General features: G+C 45.8%; 1 protein-coding gene across 2 annotated transcripts in view; it reads right to left on the reverse strand.

Moving 5' to 3' along the window:
- The window catches only part of CD6 (CD6 molecule), a 333337-nt gene that overhangs the window by 75431 nt on the left and 230552 nt on the right, over window positions 1–27354 (reverse strand). For both annotated transcript variants that reach the window (XM_069628887.1, XM_069628886.1), the window contains exon 7: window positions 7227–7340. In XM_069628887.1, coding sequence (XP_069484988.1) covers window positions 7227–7340 — 114 coding nt within the window. The remainder of the gene's footprint in view (window positions 1–7226; window positions 7341–27354) is intronic.

Raw genomic sequence — 27354 nt, forward strand, 5'->3', positions numbered from 1 at the left:
GATGAGCCTGCAATATAGGTATTTCAATTTGACGATGTACGTCCATTAACTTTCAATTAAGTGAACAATTAAGTGAACAATAGCGTCCATATGTGCTACTTAGCAACATGTAAGGCTGTTATACTGGTGAGAAGGTTGTCTGTGTGGACTTGTTACTCTGGGTCTGTCTTATTCAATTTTGATTAGATTATTCAAATAAATTTGAACCTGTTGATAAAGTGCATGCATCGCTTGTTACAAATGCGTGATGTTATTCTCTATATTTTAAGATTCACAGTTTCTCTGTATTCATGCATGATGTTATTCTCTATATTTTAACATTCACAGTTTCTTTGTATTCATTTCAATTATGAGCGTAAACTTTTTAAAGTATTATGAGGATCTGCACTTACCCAAAATGGTTTCTGTACGGACCTCTGCTATCTATTGATTTGGATGCCGTTCTCTCACAGTGTTTACCGGCGCTGCACGTGTCCCTAGGGGCAAGTATTCGTGCTATTATTAGTAAGGAAATCTAATTGCATCCACCATAAAACTCTGGGAAAGATCTTGTTTGTCCTCTTACATGATTGCTGTTTAGCTTTATCTCCCGTGGTTTACACTCAAGACGCATTTGCCGCGGTCCTTCTCTGTGTTTAAATTCGTTGCTAAGCAACGTTTACCTTTTCTATTGCCTATTGCCTTTTCTATTCTGCGTGCTGAGCGTAAAACGTTTGCACGTACTATTGAGTCAGATTTGGGTCAGACTCTTGGGAATTGAAGTATTACCTGTTTAACTCTCAGTGTGTCATTATCTCCCGACCCACCGCATTGTCCGCGGTTATTTTAAGTGTGTTAAATTGTCATTAGGTAACGTATAAATTTTCTATGTGCCAAGCGTGTGACATTTCCACATTCTGTTGACTCGGACTCCTTGGAAATGAAGTCCTCAGACTTTTATCTAAGTTCCATTGGATTTATGCAGATCTAGTGTATTGTACTGATGACTATTTCCATATGTTGACAATAAAGATTAATGCTTCACTACAGTTTCTGTTACACTGCGATGAGACGCTGTATATTGTCGTTTTTCATGTATGGCCCATATTATCTAGACATTTTTGATTCTGTGTGCATCTAATCCATTTGACATCACTTTTGTCACATACCAGTGGTTTCTGTGACCCTGTGTCCTCTAATCTAATTGCCTCTGTTATCCTCCGATCTTCTTGGGGTCTCTCAGTTTAACTTCCATAATCTTTTCTTGTACTAGGTTGATTTTATTTATGAAGTAACTATTAAAGGCGTCTGCCTGTGCTCGTGACGTTTCTGGTGTTGCTGACACACACCCAGTGTTCGCTAGCTGGGAAATCACAACATACAGCTCAAGAGGCCTGTTCATAACATTATCAATTTTCTCAGTCATAAATTTCGATTTGACCTCAAAGATGGCCTTTCTATATTCCCGTAGGGTGCTCTTAACCTGTTCTAGATTACCCACTGTATGACCTTTGCTAAAAAAAATCCACAAATCTCAGCTGTGCCCTTTTTTAGCTAGATCTGATTAAAACCAGGAGCTGGTGGCTTTCCTGACTGTTTTCTGTTGGAGGGGGGCTTGTTTTTTACAGAGTCTGTTCATGATCTCAGTGCCCTTGTTGAAAAATTGCACACATGGCAGGGCTTCGTTAATCTGGGCGAGAGTATTTTTCAAATCCTCCCCTGAGATCTTCAATAAATCCTTGGGTTTACAGTACTGGCCAATCCAAGGATTCATATGCTCCTTTGAATGTTTTCCAGACAGTGTCAATTCAAACACTCTGGCATAATGATCCGTCCATGATATTGGAATTGTATCTAGGAAATGTATTATCTCTCCTCTATATATCAGGACGTCCAAGCAATGAACCTGGCAATGTGAGGGAGATGACACTAAAAGTTCCATGACATGCGCATCCAAAATCCCCATTAGTTCCTAACCATCTACTGATGTTATGTCCTCAGTACATATATTAAAATGCCCCAAACATAACAACTTGTTATGCTGACTCCCTGTATCTGTCAGAAAGAAATCCAAATTATCCAGGAAAGCCTGTGCTTGGTCTGGCGGTCGATATCCAAACAACACTTGTATAGTTCTGTTTGGGGTGCACTCAATACAAGCATGCCCTATCTGGGTATCATTGCCCCATTCTAGAGGTTGCAGGTGTGATAGTTTCAGTGGTGCTCTAATAATGCTGCTAGGCCACCTCCTCTTTTTCCAGTTCTCTTAATCGTTTGTATCAGATATCCTTGAGGTACTAGTTGGTGATACATGGCCTGTGAGGCTTCATTAAACCATGTTTCCATCAGGAAGATACAATCCAGGTCCTGTGACACAATGAGCTCCTAGATCTCTATTGCATGCTTCACCGCAGATCTAACATTGAGTAGCATTGCTCTAGAAACCTGTGTACTATTGTGATTTTTAGTGATCATAGTTTCCAATTTCTTGGTCCTCTCAATCCCAAAGTTCCTAGTTTACGTATTCTATTGATAAGTCAAGATTTGTAACCACTGAACAGACATTCATCCTCTGTCTAGTCAACAATGGAAAACGAGAAACCTTGTGAAAGAGAGAAGATGTAAGAACATTAGTGAATCTTGGCCTAAATATAAAGGAATAGATGATAATATTCATAGGCTAAAATAGGGACAATGTATACGTCCACTAACCACAATGCACAGTTTTGCAGACGGTGAACAATGATTGCAGAAATATGCTATCATAAAGAGATTGCTCAATATTACCATAACATGAGAATATGTGAGACACATACATAAGGACAATGGATTGATGTGACGCTGCACCAAATCAGGGGTACATATGAATGAATGACTAATAATCAAATCATTGATATTCTGTGAAAATATGGACAAGATGGGATGTAAAACTGGATCATATTGTAACCAACTCGAATTACAGCTAATGTTTGTAGCTAACAATGATTTGTATGAAACCAGAACTAAATGTAGATGATACTGTACTATATCAGAGTTATGTGTAAATGAATTATAATGCAAAGAATCAGATTATCAACATCCAGTTAAAACATGGATTTGAGGTGATACTAAATTGTACCAACTGAAACTATTTTGGGTAAGTGCAGATCCTCATAATACTTTTTAAAGTTTACGCTCATAATTGAAATGAATACAGAGAAACTGCGAATGTTAAAATATAGAGAATAACATCATGCATTTGTAACAAGCGATGCATGTACTTTATCAACAGTTTCAAATCTATTTGAATAATCTAATTGAATTTGAAAAAGACAGACCCAGAGTAACAAGTCCACACGAACAACTTTCTCACCAGTATAACAGCATTACATGTTGGTAAGTAGCACATATGGACGCTATTTTTCACTTAATTGAAAGTTAATGGACGAACAGCGTCAAATTGAAATACCTATATTGCGGGCTTACCACATGTACCATTTAAAATCGAATGTTGCGCTAAGATGTGAACTAACGTGGCCACATATTGGAAACTAAAGTCATCTCTAACAAAAGTGAAGACATTGGTAAGGTAATATGGCTCGCTTACTTTAACGCTACCTCTTAATAACTACAGTAAGGATTAGCATGAACATAATGCTACAAATATATATTACACAGGTCAATGTTAAGATTATGGGCCTCATTACACGGACGGCGGTAAGGGTTAACGGTCACCGTTAATGGTACCGGTGACCGTTAACCCTTACCGCCTTACTGCGAGGCCCCTTTGCGGGTTGGAGACTTTAACGCCTGCTTTTTGCAGGCGTTAAAAACCAACCCGCAAAGGGACCAGGGAGCTAATTACGGTACCGCAATTTGCGGTGCCGTAATTAGCACCTTTCCCATTCCATTATGCCCTATGGGGAAGGGCAATGGGGGAAGGGGGAATTACTGCCCACCAACCTTGGAATAGGGCGGTAATTCCCCTTTCCTCCAAGGCGATGCCGGTATTTTACCGGCATGGACCAAGGTGCTCTTAGCACCTTGGTCCACCGCCGTCCGTGTAATGAGGCCCTCTGAGACTGTACCAGTGATTGATAAAGAACAAGCATCTAAGGTGAAGTACCCATTAATATATTCTAATCAATAGCTGTTGAATAGCCCACTATGGGGAGTTCAAACAAATATGTGAATTGTTGAAATGCACTTTATAGAAAAATGAATCCCATATGAACATTGAAGACTAATAATTTGTTGCTCCTGAAGAAGAGAACTCTCTCGAAACATGTCAATGACTTTTATAAAGAGTTTTCAGTAAGAAAATGTACAGATATGCAATTAATGTTGTACAAAGTTATGTAATATATTTTGTATGAATTGATCCTTGGTTGTGGGATGCAATTCAATAATCAGTTAAAAGATATGTCTAAATACTAGAGATTTTGAATAAATTGCCTAAGTAGGCTAATTACCAATACTCTGAAACAGTTGCTCACTTACTTACCTTGATTCTAAAACTGCATAACAAGATACAAATCTCTTTAAAATACTGACGGAAAATATTTTTCAGTAAATTGAGGTGTGCAGGTGACAGGAGTGTCCATGAGACATGTACTCTTTGTGTACCACCTGTTTTACCGCTCTGCTTAAATTTTGGTTTTGACCAAACCCCATAAAATCCACCTGATTTTTGATAGAGCTAGTACCTCTGCAAAAAGTGTCATTAATGCAGCAGGCAGAATTACTGCATGTGGTATTAACGCTATCGGCCAATGAATTCTTACAGGTGTTCAGAATCGGGAGTAACGATATCCCAAAGTTAACCGCTAAATAAACATTGTGGCATGCAGAAAATGTAATTGAATTTGGTAGTATTACTTGAGTTAATAGTAACAAACTCATATTGAGCCCCAATGTGTGATGTCACTTCCAATGATATGAGTAGCAAATAACAGGCATTTTCAGAGCAGCCAGAGGAAGGGAAACTGCTCTAGTGAACAACCATGAAGACTTGCTCTCAAATCTTGATTCCAACTCTCCATCCACTCTTATCCTTCTAGACCTTTCCTCTGCCTTGGACACGGTCAATCATGCCACATGACAAATTGGCTCTTTGACACCCTTGTCATCATGGACCTGGCACTGGACTGGTTGACCTCATTCCTCTCTGATCGACTTTCCAAGGTTCAACTGGGCCCTTTTATCTCCCCTATCACACTCTCCACCTGCGGCATTCCTCAAGGCTCTATCCTCTCGCTGTGGCTCTTCAACATCTACCTTGCCCCTCTGGCCCACCTGATCTCCTCCTCTCCTCACTTCCAGTATTATGCAGACGCGACACAGCTCTCCTTCATTCTTCCCTCTACTGCCTCCTCTTCCTCCTCGGTCTTCCCTGACTGTCTGACTGCTTTTCAGGCCTGGTGTGCTGCCAATGATCTCTGCCTTAATGCCAATAAGACTAAGACCCTTCTCATTGCTACTCCAGCTCCCTCTTTCCCTCCTAATCTCTGGTCACCCTCTATGGGCCCCCACCCCTCACCCTCTTGCAAGGCAAAAAACCTTGGTGTCATCTTTAACTCTTCTCTCTCCTTCTCTTCTCACATCGTGGATCTTGCCAAGAAGGCCCACTATCAGCTGCACCTCCTCAGAAGAGGCATTCTACTTTTCCTCACCTTCCCCCAGAAACTCAATGTCTCCAGAGCTCTGGTTTTCCCTAGGCTGGATTACTGCAACATCCTCTTCCCCAATCTTCCGGTATACTCCCTTCGCCCCTTCAACTAATCCAGAATAGGACTGCAAGAATTATCCTTGGCTTCATGCCCAGGGACTGTATCTCTTCAGCCCTAAAATGTCTCCAATGACACCTGGTTGCTGCTAGGATCAAGCTCAAGACAATTTGCATCATAAAGAATGCTTTCTGGGACCTGGGACCCCGCTACACCCAACTCTCTCTCCCTAACTACCTCTGTGGCAAAGCACTTCATTCTTCTAAATTCAACTCTCTGCAGAGCAGATGCTTCTCTAAGCAGAGAGTGGGGGTAGATCTCTCTCCTACGCAGGAGCCTCTGTCTGGAATGGTAACCCTCCCCCTCTCAGGCTTGAGCCAGATCTCCTTAAGTTCCAGAAGCTCCTCAAGACCCCCCTTTTCTCTTCTTCCTTCCCTCTCTTCATCCCCTGTTAACACCCCTGTCTGCCAAAGTGACTGGCTGTCTGGTTCCCTCTGAGTTCTACAGAGTACCAGGCCCGCCTGCTCAGTCTGCCCCCTTCCGCGCACTTAGCATGTGGACCCTTACCCCCTGGATCTCCTGCAATCGGTATCAGGTAATATTATCCCCATATATATGGTCGCCGTAAATAATATCGCCGGGAAAAGGTTGTGGCGATATTATATGGGTGACCATATATATGGGGACAGGGGCAAAAAATAAAAAATTGGGGGTTGCGGGGGTGTCCCCCGCATGTTCCATGCAATAATGTTGCCACAAAAAACGGCCATTTTTCGGCTATATTTTTGCATGGTGAGATGTTTGTGGCGACATTATTACATGGAACCCTGCAATCCCTGGATCTTGCCCTCCTGTCCTCCCCGTAGCACTCGCCTAGTCCCTGTGGCCCTCTTCCACCCCTCGTTCACCCCCTCACTTGCACTTTCTCCTCTTTACTCTGCACTTCCCTTCCCACCCTAGCACTTCACATTTCGCGCAGACCAGCAGACCAGCACTCCCCCCTCACACTTCTTGTTACTGCACTTGCACGATCCGAATGTCACAAGGCCCAGTAGGACCATTATTCATATCTTTCTCCCTTGTCCCCTCCCCCCTGTTTTTGTCTTGTGGCACCTGTAAACACTATTTGTTGTATAGGTACAAATATCCAATAAATAAATAAAATACACATTTGACATGATTTCACTATCCCTAAAATGTTGATGAAATTGTGTCAATGGTCTCAAGGCATGCTTGACTAACAGCAAATGTTATGCATGTTATTCTTTGCTAAGAGCTGTGGAGAGCATGAGAGGTGATGGTGAAAAACATGCAAGGGAAAAGGAAGTGCTTGTTTCTAGAAAAAGCAGAGAGAGAGTGAGAAAGAGAGAGAAAGTGTTTGAAAGGAGAAACACAGGGTCTGGAATTTTTGAATAAAGAAAGTGGTCAAGAAACACAAAAGTAAGGTATATTATAAAGGTAAAAATAAGAAGATACACAAAGTATGGAAAAAACATAGAATGTGATACAGAATCCACAGACAAAAAGATGAGGCAAAATTACCATGACTTTTGGGCGGGTTGGATGGAGTGTCTTGATAGAAGCTTGTTTCGGTGTGGGGTTGTGCTATAAGCAGAGCTGGAGACTGAAGGCTATGATTGAGCAGAACAGGTGTGCCTGAAGAAAGAGAAGAAAAGGTCATTATGATGGCACCATTGCTGATGATGGTTGTAGGAACTCAGGGTCCTTTTCCTTATCGCTCAGTCCTATGGGTTAATTTTTGTTGGCGTTCAGGTCCCAAGGAGACGGAAACACAATAGGCCAGAAATTACTTTTTTCTGGTAATTCCAGGTGTCAACCCTTCCCTCACACCAAAATATTTCACGGGAGCTGAGATCTTGAATACACATGTTGCATTACTGTTTATATTCATTGACTTTTATAAAAAATACCTGAGCCTGGAAATAAGCAGTGTCAATATTGAACACAATGCTGCATAGGCCCTGTTTTTAAGTGCTCCCAATCTCTGAAGTTGAGAGAAGTGAGGATCAGGAATTTAAGTAATTTGCCAAAGAGCACTCATTATGGTTAAGAGGGGAGTCTGAAATAGACCCCTAGTCTCCTCATCCCTCAGCAAACATTTAGGAAGGGCGTAGTCTAGGCATTAATTCTGCAAAAATCTCCATGGAATCCTACGGATTCCAAACACCAACCTACGACCACTTGTAATACTGTGGTGAACCCACTGGACCAAGTGGCGGTAACGGTAAACATGTTTGCCAGTACATCAGTTTATTTAAAGCCAAATTACCACCAAACTCGTAATGAGGCCCACAGTACACAATGTTTTACTTGCCAAGAGTCAAAGATTACTAGTTATTGGTTAGAGCAAGCACACATTTTGAGCCCTGCTTCCAGGAATGCAGGAAAAGGGTTCCAGCAGCAGAGAGGGGGAGTGGGTATGGTGTCTGCTTTTATCCCCCTCAGGAGCCTGCGAGTTACACAGCACCCAATCGCACACCAATTCAAACACATAGGGGGTGGTCCAATGGCAGACTGTTGTGTAAAATCAAATGCTTAAATCAAGTAAAGTTGAGATTAGCTCAAAGTGCACAGTGCTGCAGTAGACATGGATAAGAAAACACTAACAGTGACACAAATCCCTGCACAATTTGAAATCATGGCCCAACTGCCTAAAACAACCACTCTTTATGCTTCTTGTGCTGCATTACCTTGAATACCGGAGAGTGGAATATTACTATGATGTCAAAGTGAGGATTGGTCTTCCCCAATTAGCACAATAACTCGTTCCTTGAAGCCAGGCTGTCCCAGACACCTCAGTCAGAAACCTAGCCTGTACAAGATAATCACACAACTCCAAACAGAGAGTTCAATTGAGCTAAGAAAACTGTTTGATCAGTGCTAGTGTGAAAGCAACTTATCGGTGTATGCTTAATACAATTTGGCAGTGAAGGAATATTTTTCTAAAATAACTGTCCCTTTGCAGCAAGTTCAAATGTGCACGTTAATACATGGCAGCCTACATAACATGTGTTTCTTTACGTTTAGAAACCCAGCGGCTGTGGTGCTGCCCGATGACTGGGCGCGCACGCGGTGGCGTGACGTTGCACGCCACCGCGTGCAACATAAATAAACGGGGCGTTCCCAGCCACGACAGAGCGACTGGGAAGCCGGAACCGAGAGGACGTCTCCGGCTGAGTCCTTCGGGGTTGGGGGCTTACGGAAGGCGCTGGGGGGGGTCCCGACCAACCCCCAACAGTGGCGACGAGTGGGGGAAACAATGCTTGGGCCCGGCGGTGACTTGACCGGCAATTTTTGTGTATTTGCAGCGAGGTCGCCTTGAGACTTCGCTCCGGCCCGCAAGCCGTGCGTTACCAATGCGGCTGGCAGCCATTTTGTGAATCAGGCCGTGAAACTTCTCCGAGCTCCGGTTTCAGCTGAGAAGTGCATCCAGGCCTAATTTTTGGAAATCCTGCTAGCAGGCAGTGATACCTGCATGTGACTTTGCCCAGTTGGTGTTTTTGCATTTTCCTGGGTCTCCTACGTCGAGTGCAAGCAAGAAGGAGGGCTACAATAGCTGGGCCTGCATTGCCCATATTTCTTTCTTGTCCTAATTTTTGGAACAGCTGGAAGCTGAGGCTTCTCTTCATCTTCTTCATCATCAGACTGGTGGCCCCACTGATCTTCATCCACTTCATCATCACAGAGGTGTGGTGCAGCAGCTGTTTTTCTTCAATGGTGCTGGCTGGAGGCATTTGGACTTGGTGTTTGAGTTGCGGCCCCTGTCCTTCATGCTGGGGGTGCCTGTGCGCTCGAATGAATGAGTGATACTGAGGACGGAGTGGTGGTGCAGCGGCCTCCATGTGCGCCAGCAGCACCTCAAGGTTTGCTGCCTCCAGTGCAGCCGGCACAGCAGCCTCCAGGTGGTCAGGCAGGCCCTCAAGGTCCTCTACTTCCAGCGCAGCCTGCGGCAGCACCCGTTGTTCAACAGATCCTCCCCGTTATGGCTCAGGTACGTGCACAGGCGGCTCTGCAGCCCATCCCGGAGTTTGATGTATCGGGCCCACCTTCCAGCTTGGGGCCCAGATGGAGGAGGTGGGTGGACCGCCTGGACATGCACTTTCGGGCTGCCCAGGTGGTAGATGATGATACCCAGCTGGCAACCATGCTGTACTCGGCAGGTCCATCTGTCCAAGAGACTTTTGAATCGCTCCTGCCAGGGGATGGATCCTATGATCAGGCGAAGGCCGCTCTGCAGGCCTACTTCCTGCCTCTCTCCAATGCAGATTATGAACGTTTTGTGATGCTCTCTGCCAAACAGAAAGACGATGAGACTCTGGACACTTTCTATGGGCGCCTAAGGCGTCTCTCGCTGGCATGCGCTTGGGGTGATGCGGAGGACATGATCAGGACGATGCTGATCCAGGCTTGCTCGTCAGGAAAATTAAGGCGCCAGGTGCTAAGGGAGCCTGGAATGACACTTCAGCGCATCCTTGAACTGGGGAGGTGCCATGAGGTGTCGGAGGCGAGGGCTGCGAGAATGGACGGCGGGTCGCGCCCCATCAAGACCGAAGAGGTATGTGCGATGTGGCGAGGTGGCAGGGGCACCCGAAGACCTGGTGGCAGTCCCCGGGATCGAGCCGGTAGGGCAGGAGAAATTTGCCAAAAATGTGGGTATGATCTGCCCCACCCTTCTGAGTGCCCTGCGGCTGGAAAGACCTGTGGACGGTGTGGGATGCCGGATCATTTCTCGAGGGTATGCAAAGCCGCAATGCCAGTATTGGTACCGAGGGGCCCAGGACGGTCCAGTCTCAATCGCCAGGGTCGACCATCCAACGTCGCTCAGGTGGATCAGACTGAGGAGGATGCCCAGGTGGAGGAGGCTGAAGAAGAGGAGGAAGAGAATATCTTCTTTGTCTCGAGTGTGGGGATCCTGAGAAGTAAGAACAGGAGACAGCCAAGGTGCGTGGTTGGGTGAACCGATCTCCAGTCCCCGTCCTTGTGGACACTGGGGCGTCGGTGAATGTAATGGCCCGTGGACACTATGATGCCATGAACCAGCCCCCCAAACTGGCTGCTCCCAAGCCCCGCATTTTTGCCTTCGGTGGTGTTGACCCCATCCCTCTGGACGGTGTGGTCATGGCAAAAGTAGAACCTGAGGGCTCCCAAATCACAGCACGATTCTATGTGACACTCCGGTGAGCACCACCACGCTGCTCAGTTGTGCTGCAGCAGAGGTCCTCAGCACGTCAGCTTTGCATACTCTGTCTATTTGGAGGACATTAATGACTTGCTCGAAAAGTATGCTGCGCTGTTCAAGGGGATCGGGCAGATAGCCGGTGACCCAGTGAGGTTACACATTGATGAGTCGGTGCAGCCCATTGCCCTGAAACATCGAAGGGTGCCGTTCCACCTCTGTGAACTTGTCGACAAGGAACTGGGCAATTTGGTCAATCTTGACATTATAGAAAAGGTGGAAGGCCCGACACCCTGGGTGTCCCCGATAGTGGTGGCACGGAAGCCTAAACAACCCGATGCTGTGAGAATCTGCGTCGACATGAGGCTCACGAACAAGGCCATTAAGAGAGAGAGGCACCTCACCCCGACGATTGACGACATCATTGCGGAGGTACAGGGCGCTCGTTTCTTTTCAAAACTGGATCTTCGAGCGGGCTATCACCAGGTTGTCCTCCACCCCGAGTCGAGGTACATTACCACCTTCACGACACACCGAGGGCTATACCGCTACAAGAGACTAAGCTTTGGTGTGTCCTCGGCGGTGGAGGTGTTCCAGAACATTATTCGGGGCGCCCTGGCTGATCTACAGGGCGTTTTGAACATAAGCGACGACATCCTGGTGTTTGCCAGAACGGAGGTAGACCATCTGAGGCGGTTGGCGAAGACGTTCGGAAGACTGCAGTCCTTGGGACTCACCCTCCGCAAAGAGAAGTGTGAATTTCTCCGACCATCGATAGAATTCTTTGGTTTTGTATTCAAAGAAGGGGGGGTGTCTCCTGATCCCTAGAAGGTGCAGGACATAAAGAAGGCGCAGCCTCCGGAGTCCGTATCCGAGGTGCGAAGCTTCCTAGGCATGGTCACATACTGTGGACGATTCATTAAAAATCGGGCCTCCAGATCGGAACCGCTCAGGGCACTGACCAGGAAGGATGACATCTGGAACTGGGGCCCGCTAGAACAGGCAGCTTTTGATGACATAAAGGGTGCCCTGGTGGCTGAAGACACCATGTCCATATTCGATCCCACGCTGCCTTCGGAGATCATCGTCGACGCCAGCCCATTCGGCCTGGGCGCTGTGCTAACACAAATTGACAGCGGTGGGGGCGTCTGCCCGGTGGCATATGCCAGCAATGCCCTGTCCGATGCAGAGGAGCGATACTCACAGATCGAGCGTGAGGCCCTGGCAGTACTGTGGGGATGCCGGCACTTCTGGCTCTACGTCCTTGGACACCCGGTGACGGTGGTGACAGACCACAAGCCGCTGCTTCCCATCCTAGCAGGGTCGTCATCCAAGCCACCGGCACGCATTGAGCGGTGGATGCTCGCCCTCTTGGAGTATGGAGTCACCTTGGTATACCGGCCAGGGGCGAACAACGCTCTAGACTATCTCTCCAGACACCCTGGGGCGTACGCAGGCGAGGTCCAGGACGCCTGTGCAGAAGAAGCAGAAGAGCACGTCCGGGTGGTGGTGGAGGCAGCCACGCCAAACGCTATGCCTCTCTAGGAGCTGGAGGCAGCTGCAGAGCAAGATGAGTACTTCCAGATCCTAAGACATTCGATGCAACAGGGCTCCTGGTAGTCGGTGCTGGAGGCTCTGGCGGGGCGCACCCAGGATGCCAGGACCGGACTTGAGCAACTATGGAAAGTCCGGGAGGAGTTATCGTTCTCGACATCTGGCATTCTGCTCCACAGGGATCGGATTGTGGTGCCCCAATCAAAGGTGGACGAGGTGATCGCTTTGGCTCACCGGGGTCATCAGGGTGCCGCCAAGACCAAGGCACGCCTATGGCTGAAGGTGTGGTTCGCCGAGCTAGAACGCAAGGTGGATGACTTTGTGGCGGCCTGTGTTTGGTGCCAGGCGGCATCTCCCCTGCAGTGGGAACCTGCAATAGAGACAATGCCGAGGGGGACGCGCCCTTGGGAAATCGTTCATGCGGCTTTGGATCCACCACCATGGGCACCCATTTCCTAGTTCTGGTTGACGAGTACTCTAGATACCCCGAGGTGCAGTTTGTGGACTCTGTGGCATTTGAGCATGTCGTGGTGGCCATGGAAAAGGTGTTCGCGGCCCATGGTTTCCCACGCACGCTGTGCTCGGACAACAGGGCACCATTCCAGAGCGAACGCTTCTCGGAGCTGATGGAGAGCTATGGGGTGGTGTACAGGAAAATCATGCCCCTCTGGCCACGGGCCAATGGCGAAGCGGAACGGCTCATGATGACTCTAAATAAGACCTTTAGAATTGCTTAGGGGCAGTCACTCCAGAGAGCACTGTACCAGTTTCTGAGGGTGTACTGCACCATGCCACATGCACTGGAGTGGCCCCCGGCTGAGGCATTTTTCAAGCGGTGTCCTCGGGGTTTGCTACCGGAGGTAGGAGAGAAAGAACCTGGGGTGATCAATGACCAACAGGTCGAGATGGACCGGCGGATGAGGATCGAGCAAGAGAACGGTCAAAGAGGGCTTCGCCTGCAGCGGCTGGAGCCTGGCGATGAGGTCCTCATTCGGAATAGGCATCCCCATGGGAAGCTCTCCCTACCGTATGAACCGGAACCGCTGGATGTCGTCGCAGTCTGGGGATCCATGGTGACTGCATCGGACAGACGGTCGGCGGTAACTCGCAATGTGAGTTTCTTCAAAAACTGCGGGATCCAAGAACTGATCCACCTCCTGATCCAGACCCAGGAGAGATCCCTGAGGACGAAAGGGAAATACCCTGTCTGCCTGAGTCCCCGGCCCGGGGCATGCTCCTGGACAGATCACCTGTACCGGAGGTGAGCAGAAGGTACCCCCAGAGGGCTGGACGAGGGAAACCTGCTCACCTCAGCGATTACGTGTTGGGTCACCTGGCTGTTTGTTCTGAGGATGAGGACTGTTAAGTAAGGGGACCCGGCTGGATGTCAATAAAGGGGTGTTTTGAACATGGGGTTTTCGTAAAGTGTTAAGGACTCATTTTGGTTTTGTTTGCAGTGTCTAGTGTTAGTATTGTTATTGTTCTCCTGGAAAAAGGAGGAGTGTGGCTCTGCCCGATGACTGGGCGCGCATGCGGCGGCGTGACGTTGCACGCCGCCGCGTGCAACATAAATAAACGGGGCGTTCCCCCGCTGCGACAGAGCGACTGGGAAGCCCGAACCGAGAGGACGTCTCTGGCTGAGTCCTTCGGGGTTGGGGGCTTACGGAAGGCACTGGGGGGGTCCCGACCAACCCCCAACAGCGGCCACAATGGTTTCCAACCACTAACACTTTTGGGGCCTGGCCTCCCTAATGAGTAACACTTTCCATAGTAACGTTCCATTCACTTACACTTATATTCTCTTCTACATTACCCAGTTTAATTTGTCCACCATATAATTCCTCACTTTGAGTCTATCTCTGCCTCACATACCCTTCTAAGACATCCTGAATTGACAATTCTAAATAGCCATTGCCTTTCTCAAAAACTTGCTCTGAAATCTTCATTAACATCAAACACTCCTGGACCTTCAACATTGGTTAGTGCTATTACAAAGGCAGTTGAAAGCATATTTGATTGTCAGGCACACACAATACATTCCCGAATACAGCAAACACTAGCAGAATTCTGTGGGTTAAGTAACCTCCCAGTGATACCATTTACTCAGTGAGCAACGACCAAAGAGAAGACCCAGTGTATGACTAGCAGCAGATTTTCTAATATGTGTTATAATGTCGGTAAGGTTACTTGCTTAATCAGGTATATACGTAAAGAATTCTGAACCTATCAAGGCCTAAACACCTCTTTGAAGCCAGGATTGTGCCCTGGGCCATACGGCTTTGCAATATCATAGCCACTTTTTCAGGAGTTATCAGTGAAAATGAATTTGATGTGTCATTAACTACTTTCTCCAACATCAATGACAGATTAAGGATTATATCATGATTCAGCTTGATGCCTGCGCAAGGTATCAGATAGCAAATGCCTTCTGGAAATGCCTTGCAACCTGATTCTCCTCTAACTCTGAAGGAAGAAGGTAGTTTAGCAACGTGCTTCTTAACCTGTAGTGCATACCCTATATAACAGCTACTTGCCCAATGTAGTTCCACATATAAAGTAGGTTGCATGATATGTGGCCAGCCTGACTAGTAAACGAGAAACCTTTGTCACAAAATGGCACAGCATTTATAGAAACATTTCTGCCAGTAGACAGAGAATATTTACAAGAACTGGTGCCCATAAACATTGTGCCATGATTAGCATAGCAGAGGAGGGCTTGCAGCAGATATGATAATCTAGTATAAGCAGGATGCTTGAGGACTTGATCAGGTGGAGGAAAGTTCGGTAAACCTGTGAATCCAGGCTGAGAATAAAAACAAGAGGGAATTTGGACCACAAGATCTGGAGACTAATCTTAAATCACTAAAGAATCTCACGAGTTAAAAGCCACTGGAGGCATTTTAAGTCTGAGTGAATATCACAATGAAGATGTGCTTAAACCCAGCAATCTGTGGCATTCTTGATACAGGTGTATTGCCACTTAATGAGCAGGAAACAGTTTTTGCTCTCAGTCCAAGGATGCATATCAGAGCTCTGTGTTGACTGGCATGAAGTGATTAAATCACTTATCGGCGATGCTAATAACAGAATCAGTAAGCAAAAGAAACCCATGATGAAGAGTTTATTTCTGATTCAGGGGCAGTCTTGCAAAGTATTTCTGAAGCAGTTCGGCAGTTTTCACAACCTTTACAGGCTTCATGAGGACTGATATGGAGCATACAGAGTCACTAGCAGAAAGAATAGCAAAGAAGACCATAAACATAATTTATCATCAAGGCGCAAAAGTGATGAAGTATGAGATTCAGTAATGTTCTACATTGTTTACATAGAACAATATATTTTCAATAGACTAATATGCCAACAGTGAGTAAAACACTCCAATGACAGACAGTGGGGTTTGTCTTGACCTATAATGAAATTAGCAAACCTTTCTCAAAGAAGTAAAATATGTACAGGTTTAATGTCCCCTGAGAAGGCAGAGAGTCGACTTGCTTTGGAAAGCAGGATCAGGATCTTGGAGAGCAGAGGCTGGTTAGTGCCTGCTCTCCTCAATAGTAGCAGTATTCACCTGCCGTGAGTTTGTAGAACTGGCTGTGGCTGGAGATGAAGCCTGTGTTGGAGACTTATCACAACAAGGAACAGCCAACGGCGCTTTGGCAGTCGGAACAGCAGCATCATGAACAGGAGCAGATTCATATGAAGGTGATCCTATGGATGCAACCGCTCCAGGAGTGAGCAAATCAGAGATCTCTGGAGATGCTCTCATCAGTTCTGATGCTTCAAATCGAGGCTGGATCCTTCTGCAAGAGGAGTCATTACACCAGTCTTGATGCCCCTAGCATCAGACGGGCAATAGCCTTTGCCATACAGGTAATAGTACAGTGTCTAACAAAGCAGCAACATAAAGACCATGATATATAGGAGAACCGTCTGCAGTTAACAGTATGCCAAAGTTGTGCAAAACACTAAAGTCATTGCGGAAACATCTGTAAATCGTGGGGGATTTACCACTTGCCAGAATACTGGCATGTGTGAGAGAAATCAGTTTGGAAACTTGAGCTAAATTAGCATTTGGTAGCTGATACCCTTCCAAAACATAATTTTGTGTGCATATTGTATACCCTGAAGTAAGTCGCCTTTGAGAATCTCCCAAACAAGACCCATTGATATACAAAATCAGCTCAGGATTTTGCAAAGCTCTCTGTATACATAGAACAATAGTAGAGCTGTCCATCAAAAGGTGTTGGGAAAGGTAGCAGGATTAAGAATAGTGAACTGAGATATGCTTATATTATTAATAAACAACATACGTTTTTCATATTTCCACCAGGAATGGGAGTGTAAACAAGTGGAAAGCATGTTACAACAGGATCCAGTGCATAGCCATAATAAGTTGTAGAGCAAAGCTTGTCACTAGGCATTTCAGTCAAAATACCCAGAGCAATACCAACATATTTATCAAAGTAAAGAAGAAATTGCTTTTGATTATCTGGCAGACTAAAGATGGAGGAATTTGACATCTCTTGTTGGCTCTTGATAAGTGCCTCATCTGCTTCAATCAGCCAGGGAAGGGGTTCAGGAGTTAAATCAAGGTTACGAACTTAAAGTGGCTTTACCGAGGAATCATAACCTGTTATGCATTGATGGGAGTAACCAGCTAATCCAAGAAATCCTCTCATATGTTTAGACACACTGCAAGGAAAATTGTTTCCATCCACTAACTCATTTGAGGCCTGGCCTCTCAAATGAATAACACTTTTCATAGTACTGGTTCATTAAAGTATGCTTGCATTCTCATCTGCATTCCCAATCCCGTTTTTCCCCCACAAGACCATCCCTCCAAATGCATGCATGCATTCTGGAATGGTCTCTCACTCAATTGAATGAATCCACATTATCCCAGACAGGCATCTGCATGAACCTGCCAGAACTGGGATTGGCGACATCCAGTGGCCCAGGATAGCCACTTCCTCTCATAGCACATAAACAAAGAGGGCAAGGATTAGTCATGTGCCCTCCCCCTGGCCCCCACTGTCCACCCGCAAGTATTTGAGGCTAACAAAGACCATATCTATTTTAAGCAATGGAGGAAGGGGTCAAAATGGACCCAGCCTGGTAAAATGGATTCAATCCAGTGGAACCATTTTACAAAGGCAAACAACCAACCACTAGCATAGCCACATGACTATCGGAAAAGGGTTACCTTCTGTCAGACAGCATTGAATATCTTTAGGTTACCCCTGACTTAGAAGTCATAAGGACACTTTAGACAGAGTACATAGAAACAGAGTCACAAACTCAATAAAGCTTTGGACGAAGCCTGGTTGGGCAAAAAAGGGAGTCAAAGACCAAGGAATTCAAAAAAAGAGGAGCAGACCCTCACAATTAGACAAAGGGAAACCACAGATAGAATTCTGCCCTAACAGACACCTTACCCAAGGACTACATACACTCTCTACTATTGCTCACGTCTTCTTCAACAAGTACAAATACAAAATATAATTGCAAATGCACACATGCAAACACTTTCCTCCAGCCCCTTGCATAAAAAGTGCATACAGAAACTGTACTTAACAAGCTATATTGGAAGAATGTTTCATGACACTAAACACCGAATGAACAATTCACTGCATAATGGCAACACAAAAACAATAAATGTTCACATGATCAAAACAGACAAAACAACATCCAATCGTCCTGTAGAAAACAGAGTTTCCATGGTTTGTTAAGTGAACTCTGCCTCCACAGAAAACATGGGGGAAGGCCATTGCTGTAGATGTTGAAGTGGCATATAAAGGCATCCCATGGTCCCACATTCATTTATTATTATTCCAGTGAGCTTTGTCATTTTTCCAGTGCACAGCTGTTCCTCTCTCCCTCTATTTTGGGTGGTGATACAAGGGAGCACTATGTGGCGTGATGGGAACTATTATGTTATGTTATGTTATGGTATTTGGCATTTATATAGCGCTCTAAATATCATTGGTATGACCTCAAAGCGCTTGGCGGTTGAACGCCCATGGGGACTGAAGTCCAGGTCAGTTGAGAGAGTAGGATATCATAGGGTGCTTGGGTGCACTCATTATGTGTGCAGCTGATGCGATTGCTTGATGGTAGCTGCATCCTAGCATTAGGTGTGGTGCAATCGAGATCAGTTGAATGTGTGCAGTCTGGAGGTTGGACTCAGGGAGTGGATTCTGGCTGCGTTAGGCCTGTGTAGGGCATTTATGTGTGCAGCTAGGCCCATTTTGCGAGGGGTGTAGCTGCGTTCTTGCAGGGTGTTGAGGTGGTCATGGAATATTGTTTGTATGTGGGCAGCTAGGCTGAAATTGATTGAGGGGTGTAGCTGCGCTCTATTGTGTTTTGATGTAGAGTAGAGAGTGAGCACGGTGATAGGAGAGGTGAGTGTCTGAATGGAGGTTTTATTCTTATGAGCCCACTGTTCCGGATTTCATTTACGCGTTTTGTGATTGCTGAGTTCAGAGTGACCTTATTAGTGACTTAATAGTCGCTTTCAGTGGTGTCCATGCTCCTAGAACATTTGTCTGCAGCTTACAGAGTCTCAGAGGCCTTAGAAGGTCTTGTCGGCATTATGTTAGGAGCCAGGTTTTTAGTGCTTTGCAGAATGCCATGTAGTCATGGATGTGTCGAATGTGTGAGGGGAGAGAGTTCCACAGGGTTGGAGCCAAAGTGGAGAAGGCGGATCCCCCAATCTTTGCAGAATTGGAGATAGGTATCACTAGTAGGAAGGCAGTGCTTGATCTTAGGGTATGTGCAGGGAGGTATGGTTTTATCTTCTCTTGTAGGTATGTTGGGCCGGTCTTGTGCACTGCTCGGTTAGTAATACAAAGGGTTTTGAAGGTGGCCCTTTATCCGACATGGTGCCAGTGGAGGGTGCAGAGAGTGGGGGAGATGTGGTCTCTGTGTCCCATGGCAAGAAGGAGTTTGGCGGCAGCATTTTCGGTCCTGTCGTGACATAACAGTAGACATTACAGCGGCGAGTCTGTTGGGATAGCTGAGGTAAGTAAAATTGCATCGAAGGATTTTGAGGTGGTAGTGGCAGAATTTTGATATGTTGTTGATCTTACGGGAGAGGGTTAGGCCTGGGTCCATAGTGCAGGCAAGGTTTTTGACTATTTTGGAAGCGGGGGGGCCAAGGTAGGGGTTCCATGGGAGTGTTTGCGAGAGAAGGGCAGTATTGCCGCACACCATGATTTCAGCTTTATCAGGGTTCAAAAGGAGGTGGTTACTTGTCATCCATCGGTCAATATCACTGAGACATGCTTCAAGGGCGGGGTGAGAGTTGGTGCTTGTTTTGGGAATTCTTAGGATAATTTGGGTATCGTCAGCGTAGCTGTAACACGAGAGGTTGCATGCGCAAATAATTCCTGATAGAGCGGTCAGATAGAGGTTGAAAAGGAGAGCAGAGAGGCAGGTTCTTTGGGTATACTCCAGTGTTCACAGCGCAAGCAGTTGAGACAATAGGGGCGAGGAAGGCAATCTGTTTCCTGTTGCTGAGGAAGGGGGCAATCCATTTTAGTGCTGAGCCACGGATTCCTAGGGAGTGGAGGCGGTCAAGGAGGATTGAATGGTTAACAGTGTCAAAGGCTGTTGACAGATCAAGGAGAATCAGTGCTGTGCAACCCTCAGAGTCTGCTGCAATCTTGAGATCATCCCAGATCAAGATCAGAGTGGTTTCTCTTCCATGGTGCGGTCTGAAGCCTGATTGTGCGCGGTGAAGGAGTTTGTTGGATTCTACAAAGCCATTGAGCTTGGAGTACACAGTCCAGTCAATGAGTTTTGTGAGAAATCTGGTGGTGGAGATCAGCCTGTAATTCTTGAGGTCAAGGGGGTTGAGGGATGCCTTTTTAGAAGCGGTTTCACGTGAGCTATTTTAAAGGCTTCTGGAAAGGTGCCAGAGGTGAAGTCGCTGTTTAGTATGGATCTTGCATGTTCACCTGCACAAGTAGAAGAGAATATTTGTTTCAGAAGAGCGGCAGGGCAGGCGTTGAGGGGGGATCCAGAGGGTCTGCTGCCAGATAGTAGGTCTAGGAACTCATCTCTCGAGATGCGTTTGAGGGACACAAAAGTTAGCACAGTGGGCGTCGGGGCCGCAGGATCAGGAGGGGTTGATGTAGGACAGAGGGTGAGGTTGGAGAATTTGGTGTTTAGGGTTGCCATTATGTCGAGTGTGGTGTTGTAGAAATGTAGCGAGAGGGAGTCGCAGAGTGTTTGTGTTGGAGTGGTTTGGGCAGATGTGCAGGTAGGTTTCATAAATTCAGAGATGATCTTGTAGAGTTCTTTGCTGCTACTGCCACAGTTCAGAATTTGTTTATTGTAATAGGCTTTTTTGGCTTTTCAGATCTCAGATTTGTCATTATGGTGGTGGAGGGCGAACAAGGATCTGCTGAGATCAGTTTTGGATGATCGCCATTTGCAATCAAGAGAGTTATTTTGTTGTTTGAATGTCTTCAAGTGAGGCATGAACCATTTGGGGTATGGTCCTTTGCGTGAAACTGCTGGGCGAGAGGGGTGAGAGGAATTAGTGATTCTTTAAGCCAGAAGTCAAAGGATTCAATGGTTAGGGGTCTACCACAGGACAGCAGACAGAGGAGCAGGGCTTTGGCTAGGTCAGGGGGTACCCCAACTTTGTTCCAACATTTGTGATCAAAAGTGGGGGCCGGGGAAGCTGTGGGAGGAGGGACAGGTGTGTGGATAGAGAAAGTGATGGCAGAGTGGTCTGTACAGACAAGCGGTTTGGGGCTGGATATAGAGACACGGTCATAGGAGCTGAAGATCGCATCAACCGTGTGGCTACCGGAGCGAGTTGGACCAGTGGTATGTCGGGAGATGTTGAGTTCATCAAGACTGTCAACCAGAGGTTGGTTCATGTGGTTGTTGGGCATATCGAACCAGATATTGAATTCTCTCAATACTGTAAGAGTTGGGTGATTTACCTGAATGGTCACTATTGAGTCCCAGAGATTGTTGGCAAAATGTCTGTTGAATCCGGGGGGCCTGTAGATGAGTAGGAAGCTGTGGGTGAGTGTTGATGGTAGCAAGCATCTTACTAGAAGGGATTCACAGGAAGCATTGCATGTCTCGGTTTTGATGAGTGAGACGGAGAAACAAGGTTTGTAGAGGATTGTCACTCCGCCACCTCTGGAAGGTCTGTTGTGGGCAATAATCGAGTAGCCAGGGGGGAAGGCCTTGTGCGCAACTGGTGCAAAATCATCTGAGAACCAGGTTTTGCTGATAAAAAGAGGTCAGGATTGTCAGAGGATAGTAGGTCAAAGATGCTGTGCCTGTTTCTTGCTACGGAGCGGGCATTGAAAAGAATGCATGTGACTTAATGAGGGGAGGAGGTTTTCGTGAAGCTCATCATTGGGAGTGCTCAGTGGATATGGGTGCCCAGAGAGATGGGGGGTGTGGTAGGATCAGTCTGGGTGGTTGAGACTGACTGAGGGGGGTAGTAGGGAGTCTGGGTGCATGTGCTCTTTGAGGGTCAGGTGAGAGGGTTAAGTTGATGGGGAGCAGGAAGAGTAGGCGGGTGGTGGTAGGTATGAGAAAAATGCAGTGGGGAGGATCGGGGAGGAAGGGTGGTTGTTGGAGCACTTGTGGTGTGGGGCTTTGGGCGAGTTGTTTGAGGCTCAAATCTGGAGGGCGCTGGGGCTTTAGGTGTACTGGGTGAGAAGTCGAGAGCCAGGGGGTAGAGGAAGGGAGAGGGGGGAGGGTAGGGTCTGAAGATAGAGGTGGGACACGAAGGGAAGTTGGACCGATGGAGAAGTGGTGAGGTATGGAGCATTGAGGGCGAGGGCCAGTCACTCAGTCCGTGTTTTGTGGGTTTTGGTGCCAGAGGAGTGTGAGATAGGGTAGGAGGGTCAGTGGGAGAGGAGTATGTAGCGACTGTTCTAGAAAGGGCGAGACTTGCTACTTTCAGAGAAGGGAAAGGGTATGAAGGGGGAAGTCTGGGGGCAGGGGTAGAGCATGGACAGAAGGTGGACGAGAGGACGGCATGGGAGGTAGGGTGAGAGGGTGAGGAGTTCCTCAGTGGGCACAGGGATGGTGTGGTAGTAGCGGGGGATTGGTGGAGTTTGGAGCGCCAAAGAGCTCCTTTGGCTTGTGAGTTTGATATTGCGCTGGGTGGGTGGACGGGGAGTGTGGGGTTGTTCTCTATAGATGCTAGGGGGAGGATGTATGATGATGTGTTCAGGTGGGTTGAGGTGTGAGGGATGATCGTTCGAGGCCAGGGGTGCTCCTCTGATGTTAGAGTTAGAGGTGGAATGATGGTTGTGGGGTTGCAAGGGGGTTCACAGTGTATCGTTGTTTGGGGGCAGGGGTTGTGGGTGGTGACCTGATGTGGGCTATTGGGGGGGGTTCACGAAGTTAGGCAATAGAGCGGAGGTTGTTCAGGGGCAAGTGTTGTGGGTGGCGACCTGGTGTGTGATATATGGGGGGTTCATGAAGTTAGGTGCTAGAGCGGAAGTTATGCGCCAGGCGGGGTGAGTTATGGGGGTGGGAATGGTGTAGAAAGGACAAGAATGAGGAGGGGTCGGAGAGGTGTTATTTTTTGATGTGGTATCTCCATCCTAGAGGGGAGGTCAAGAGCAGAACCTAGAGTCTAATACACCTGGATAGAGGGGAAGCCCTAGACGTAATAGATGACAGCAGTAAATGTAGTTACTCTATAAAAAATAGCAGCGCCTAGATTTGGACACCTGGATGGAGAGTAGAAGGGCTTAACAAGGGGACAATGGTAAATGCACTAGCCCTAGGTGTAATAGGAGCACTTGGATTTGGGACACCTGGGTAAAGGGGAAAGACCAAATACGGGGACAACAGTAAATGGAGTGACAGGAATTGGAATAGCCAGGATGTCAAAGCAGCTCCTAGGTTTGGGATACCTGGATAGAGGGAGAACGGGCCTAACTCAGGGTAGAGCAGTAGGTGCAGTAACCCTAGATGTATTAGCAGCGCTTAAATGTGGGACACCAGGACAGAGGGAGAAAGGTCTAACAGGGGACACTGGAAGATGTAGTAATAGGAAATGCAATAACCCTAGAACTAATAGCAGCGCTTAGGTTTGGGACACCTGGATAGAGGGAGAAAATGCCTAAAACGGGGGGACAACAGTAAATGTAGTAACCGAAATGCAAAATTTCTAACACGGGGGTGGAAAACAGTAAATACAGTAACCCTAGATGTAATAGCAGAGCCTAGATTTGGGACACTGGGATAGATGGGGAAAGGGCCTAACAGAGCGGGGGAAGACAGTAAATACAGTAACCCTAGATTTAATAGCAGCGCCTGGATTTGGGACACCTGGATAGAGGGAGATAGAGCCTAACACAGGGGGCGGGGGGACAGTAAATATAGTAACAGAAATGCAAAGGTTCTAACACGGGGGGAGAACAGTGAATACAGTAACCCTAGATGTAATAGCAGCGCCTAGATTTGGGACACCTGGATAGAGGGTGCCAAATTAAAGGCTCTAAGTGTGCACTCATCTGATGCATGAGGTCTGTGCCCACAGTGTAGATGAGATAATCCCTAACTACATGCACAGCAAGAACAGCTGCCGCTCTACAATAATGCAAACACTTCACCATTTTAGGCCATTTCTTGCCAGGATATCCATGCCGCATCCATTGAAGCCTTGTTATTCTACCAATTCAACTCCAGTGCTGAAAATTAAACACTGCAGCCACTTGATCTGCTGACGTGATTTATTGGCAACCTGAAAAAAAGCTAATGCTGGACAAATCCAAGAAATTCTGTACAATCACACATGAGCAAAAAAGTAATTTCAGGACACACTTTAAACCGTACAACACAAATCAACATACACACATCCTGACTACACATGCCAAAGCATCTGCACCTCCATGTTCACAAAAATGATGTGTCGAACATAAATAAATCTGCAGATCACTGTGCTAGCAAATCATAAATAGCATGAAATATATTTCAAAATGTGATATCTCTAATGCAATGCTCAGGCACAGAGATGCCCCTGCACAACTGCACCTCGTTTACCATTGGCAGTTGTATAGTGCCAGGCAGAGATTGCTCAGTGGAAGTTCCACTGATCTTGGAGACGCCTGATCGGTAGTGAATACTACTTAAAGGGTAGTCATTAAATGGTTGAAAATTGTAATTCTTCTTCACAAGTCATCCTGGTCAGATTGACTGAATAATATAGCCCATCTCGATGCGAACTTCAGTTGTGTATAATATGTTCTTTATTCAAACATTTGTTAGCAGAGGCCCAAGCGATGCATTTTCGGGCCTTACGTCTTTCCTCAGGGCGGGCTTTGTAAACAACAAGTTGAAAAAATGGCTGGCAGCAGCAAGAACTATTCGTTGAGCTGGGATTGATCTTTCGTGCACCATGAGTACCACATCACATAAGGTTTTCTGCTTGTGCATGATGTTCATCACTCCCAGGAAGCTCGCCAGTAGCTTCGCTTCTTCTCTAGCAGCAAATGTCTTCTCTGTTTCCTTCTTGTTGTTCTTCTCGATTACTACAGCCGCCATGTGCCAGCCACTCCCTCATGCGACTTCCAAGTTCAAGATGGCTGGAAGTCGATATGCCTAAACAGAAACTACTGACCCCCTTTGCAGAAAATGCAACTACTACTGAATTTAACTTTTCTATTAATACCAATGAAACACACATAGACACAGAGCCACTTGAACATGAAACATACAGAAGTCTCACAGTAAATCCTTCTGTTTTCTGTTTATTTCACAGCCTGTGTAACACACAGTGCCTGCTCCATAGTTCCATATACACAATGAGGCTAGTAAGTCAAGTGCATATGGATAAAAGCATGCACAAATGTGAAAAAGATCTACACAGTACACACGCAATCACGTGGTAACAAACATGCAGGCCCAAAATTCCATTACCAAAACATTGCACATGCACCCTTTCACAAACAAGCCACGCGCAAAAAATACGATCACGCAAACGCGCACCCTCTCCTCACTTGAGCATGCAAACCATCTCAGATATGTAGGTATACAACATCACACATACAGACCCTAACAAATATCCCACCCATGAAAAACAACTTGCACAGTCCCACAACACTCATTGCATTGCCGTAGCCACTCCTTCAACACTCGTTGACATTCCACTCAAACACAATATGTTCCAGCAGGACTTTATTTGCAACATGTATTTTATTACCTTTCAAAAACTCATGAAGAATCCCCATAAGATATCCCAACTTACACAGAAACACACATGCCTCATAGGTTCATAGCGTACTGGCAAGTGTCCCAAAACATCCAGCATGGATGCATAATATCACACGTGCACCTATTTAAAAAGATAACGTGTTAACATTTAATTTTGATCATTTACTAATGATGAATGACGACATGGAAATCCCCAAAATATACTGTAAAAATTCCAAATATACATACTTCAAAGCTTCAGATTGCCCCAAAAAAACGCAGCACTGTTCACTACTATAGATAACCCCATCAAAGAAAAACACAAGAAACAACTAAGTTATAACACACGTTTTGAGGTGCATACATATATTTGCAGAAACATCGTCTTGAATACTTCATCAAAAGAACACCTCTGATGAACACAATAAATAAATCAGTGGCAGAACTTTCCCTTCAAACCACCGTATGCAGTGTTGCAAACACTTCGGGTAGACCTCCTGGTTCCAAATATTGCATCAGCACAATTAACAATAAATGCACCTGTTAAAATACACAATTTCTCTATCATTACAGTGACACCTCAGCACAAGAGAAGCAAAGAATAAAAGACACCATTAGAAGGCTAAAATGTCTCATGAATACATCATTATCATTAACATCATTCCAGTAAACAGATATAAGATACTTCCCTACAATATGTCCTATAGTATTAAATAACTATAATAATAATGACACAAAACAATAGTAGTAAAATCAAAAACATCCTAATTAACAGTATGAACTAAATTCAATAGCATGACAAATGCACATTAGTTGCAACAAAACAACTACTGTGGTTAGTACATGTAACAAAAAATACATTATCCCCAGCTATAGCATCAATACATGCATCTGAAGCACCCAGTCATCAAAGTTCCCGTACTGATATCCCAGGTTCACAGGGAGAAGCAGAGCAACCATAAAGAAGTGCATATCACCACCTCAAGTGTAGAATTCAAGAAATGAAGAAAAGCTGTGACAAGCATATAAACAACACAAATAATGGACAACTCCAGAAAAAAATGAAAAAGGTACCAAGCTCACCACTATCATCATACAAAGTGTCACAGACGTTGGCGTTGCAATTAGTGATACATGAACCAATTTAGAAAGTTCAAAACAGTGGACGAAATGAGAATGTGGGAAAAAAGTGAAATCATTGAGAATGCGTAAAAAAGTGAACCAATTAAGAATATGTGAAAAAGTGCACCAATTTAAACCTTCTCAATTAACAATACATTTGTACATGTATTACAGGACTGATGCCAGAGCACAGCATAAAAAAGGTGCCAGCCTCGGAACAAAGCATCTTCAGAAACACCATAGCCACAAGTTGAAGAGATACCATTTACATCATCCTGGTAAGTGAACCATTTGACAAAATGGTGTCAGTAGGAAACTTTAACTGTGCTACTAAATTTTTGTGACATTATAGACAACTTACTTCGAGAAACCATACCAAATAATTACATAAGTGTATCTTTTTACAGGACAAGCTTAAAAAATACACAATAGACAAAACACTGCTGATGAAATGCAGCCCACTACAACACAAAGGGCTACTGTGATAGCAACTAATGAAACTTGTAAGAATACATTGCAAAAAAGAAATACTTATGTAAAGAAGTTGGAATCCCTAAAGGGAAACAGGGATCAATAAACTAACAACTGTAGTAAAGGAACATCAACAATATT

Source organism: Ambystoma mexicanum, chromosome 12 (genome assembly GCF_040938575.1).
Source record: "Ambystoma mexicanum isolate Mex_15411 chromosome 12, UKY_AmexF1_1, whole genome shotgun sequence".
NCBI lineage: Eukaryota > Metazoa > Chordata > Amphibia > Caudata > Ambystomatidae > Ambystoma > Ambystoma mexicanum.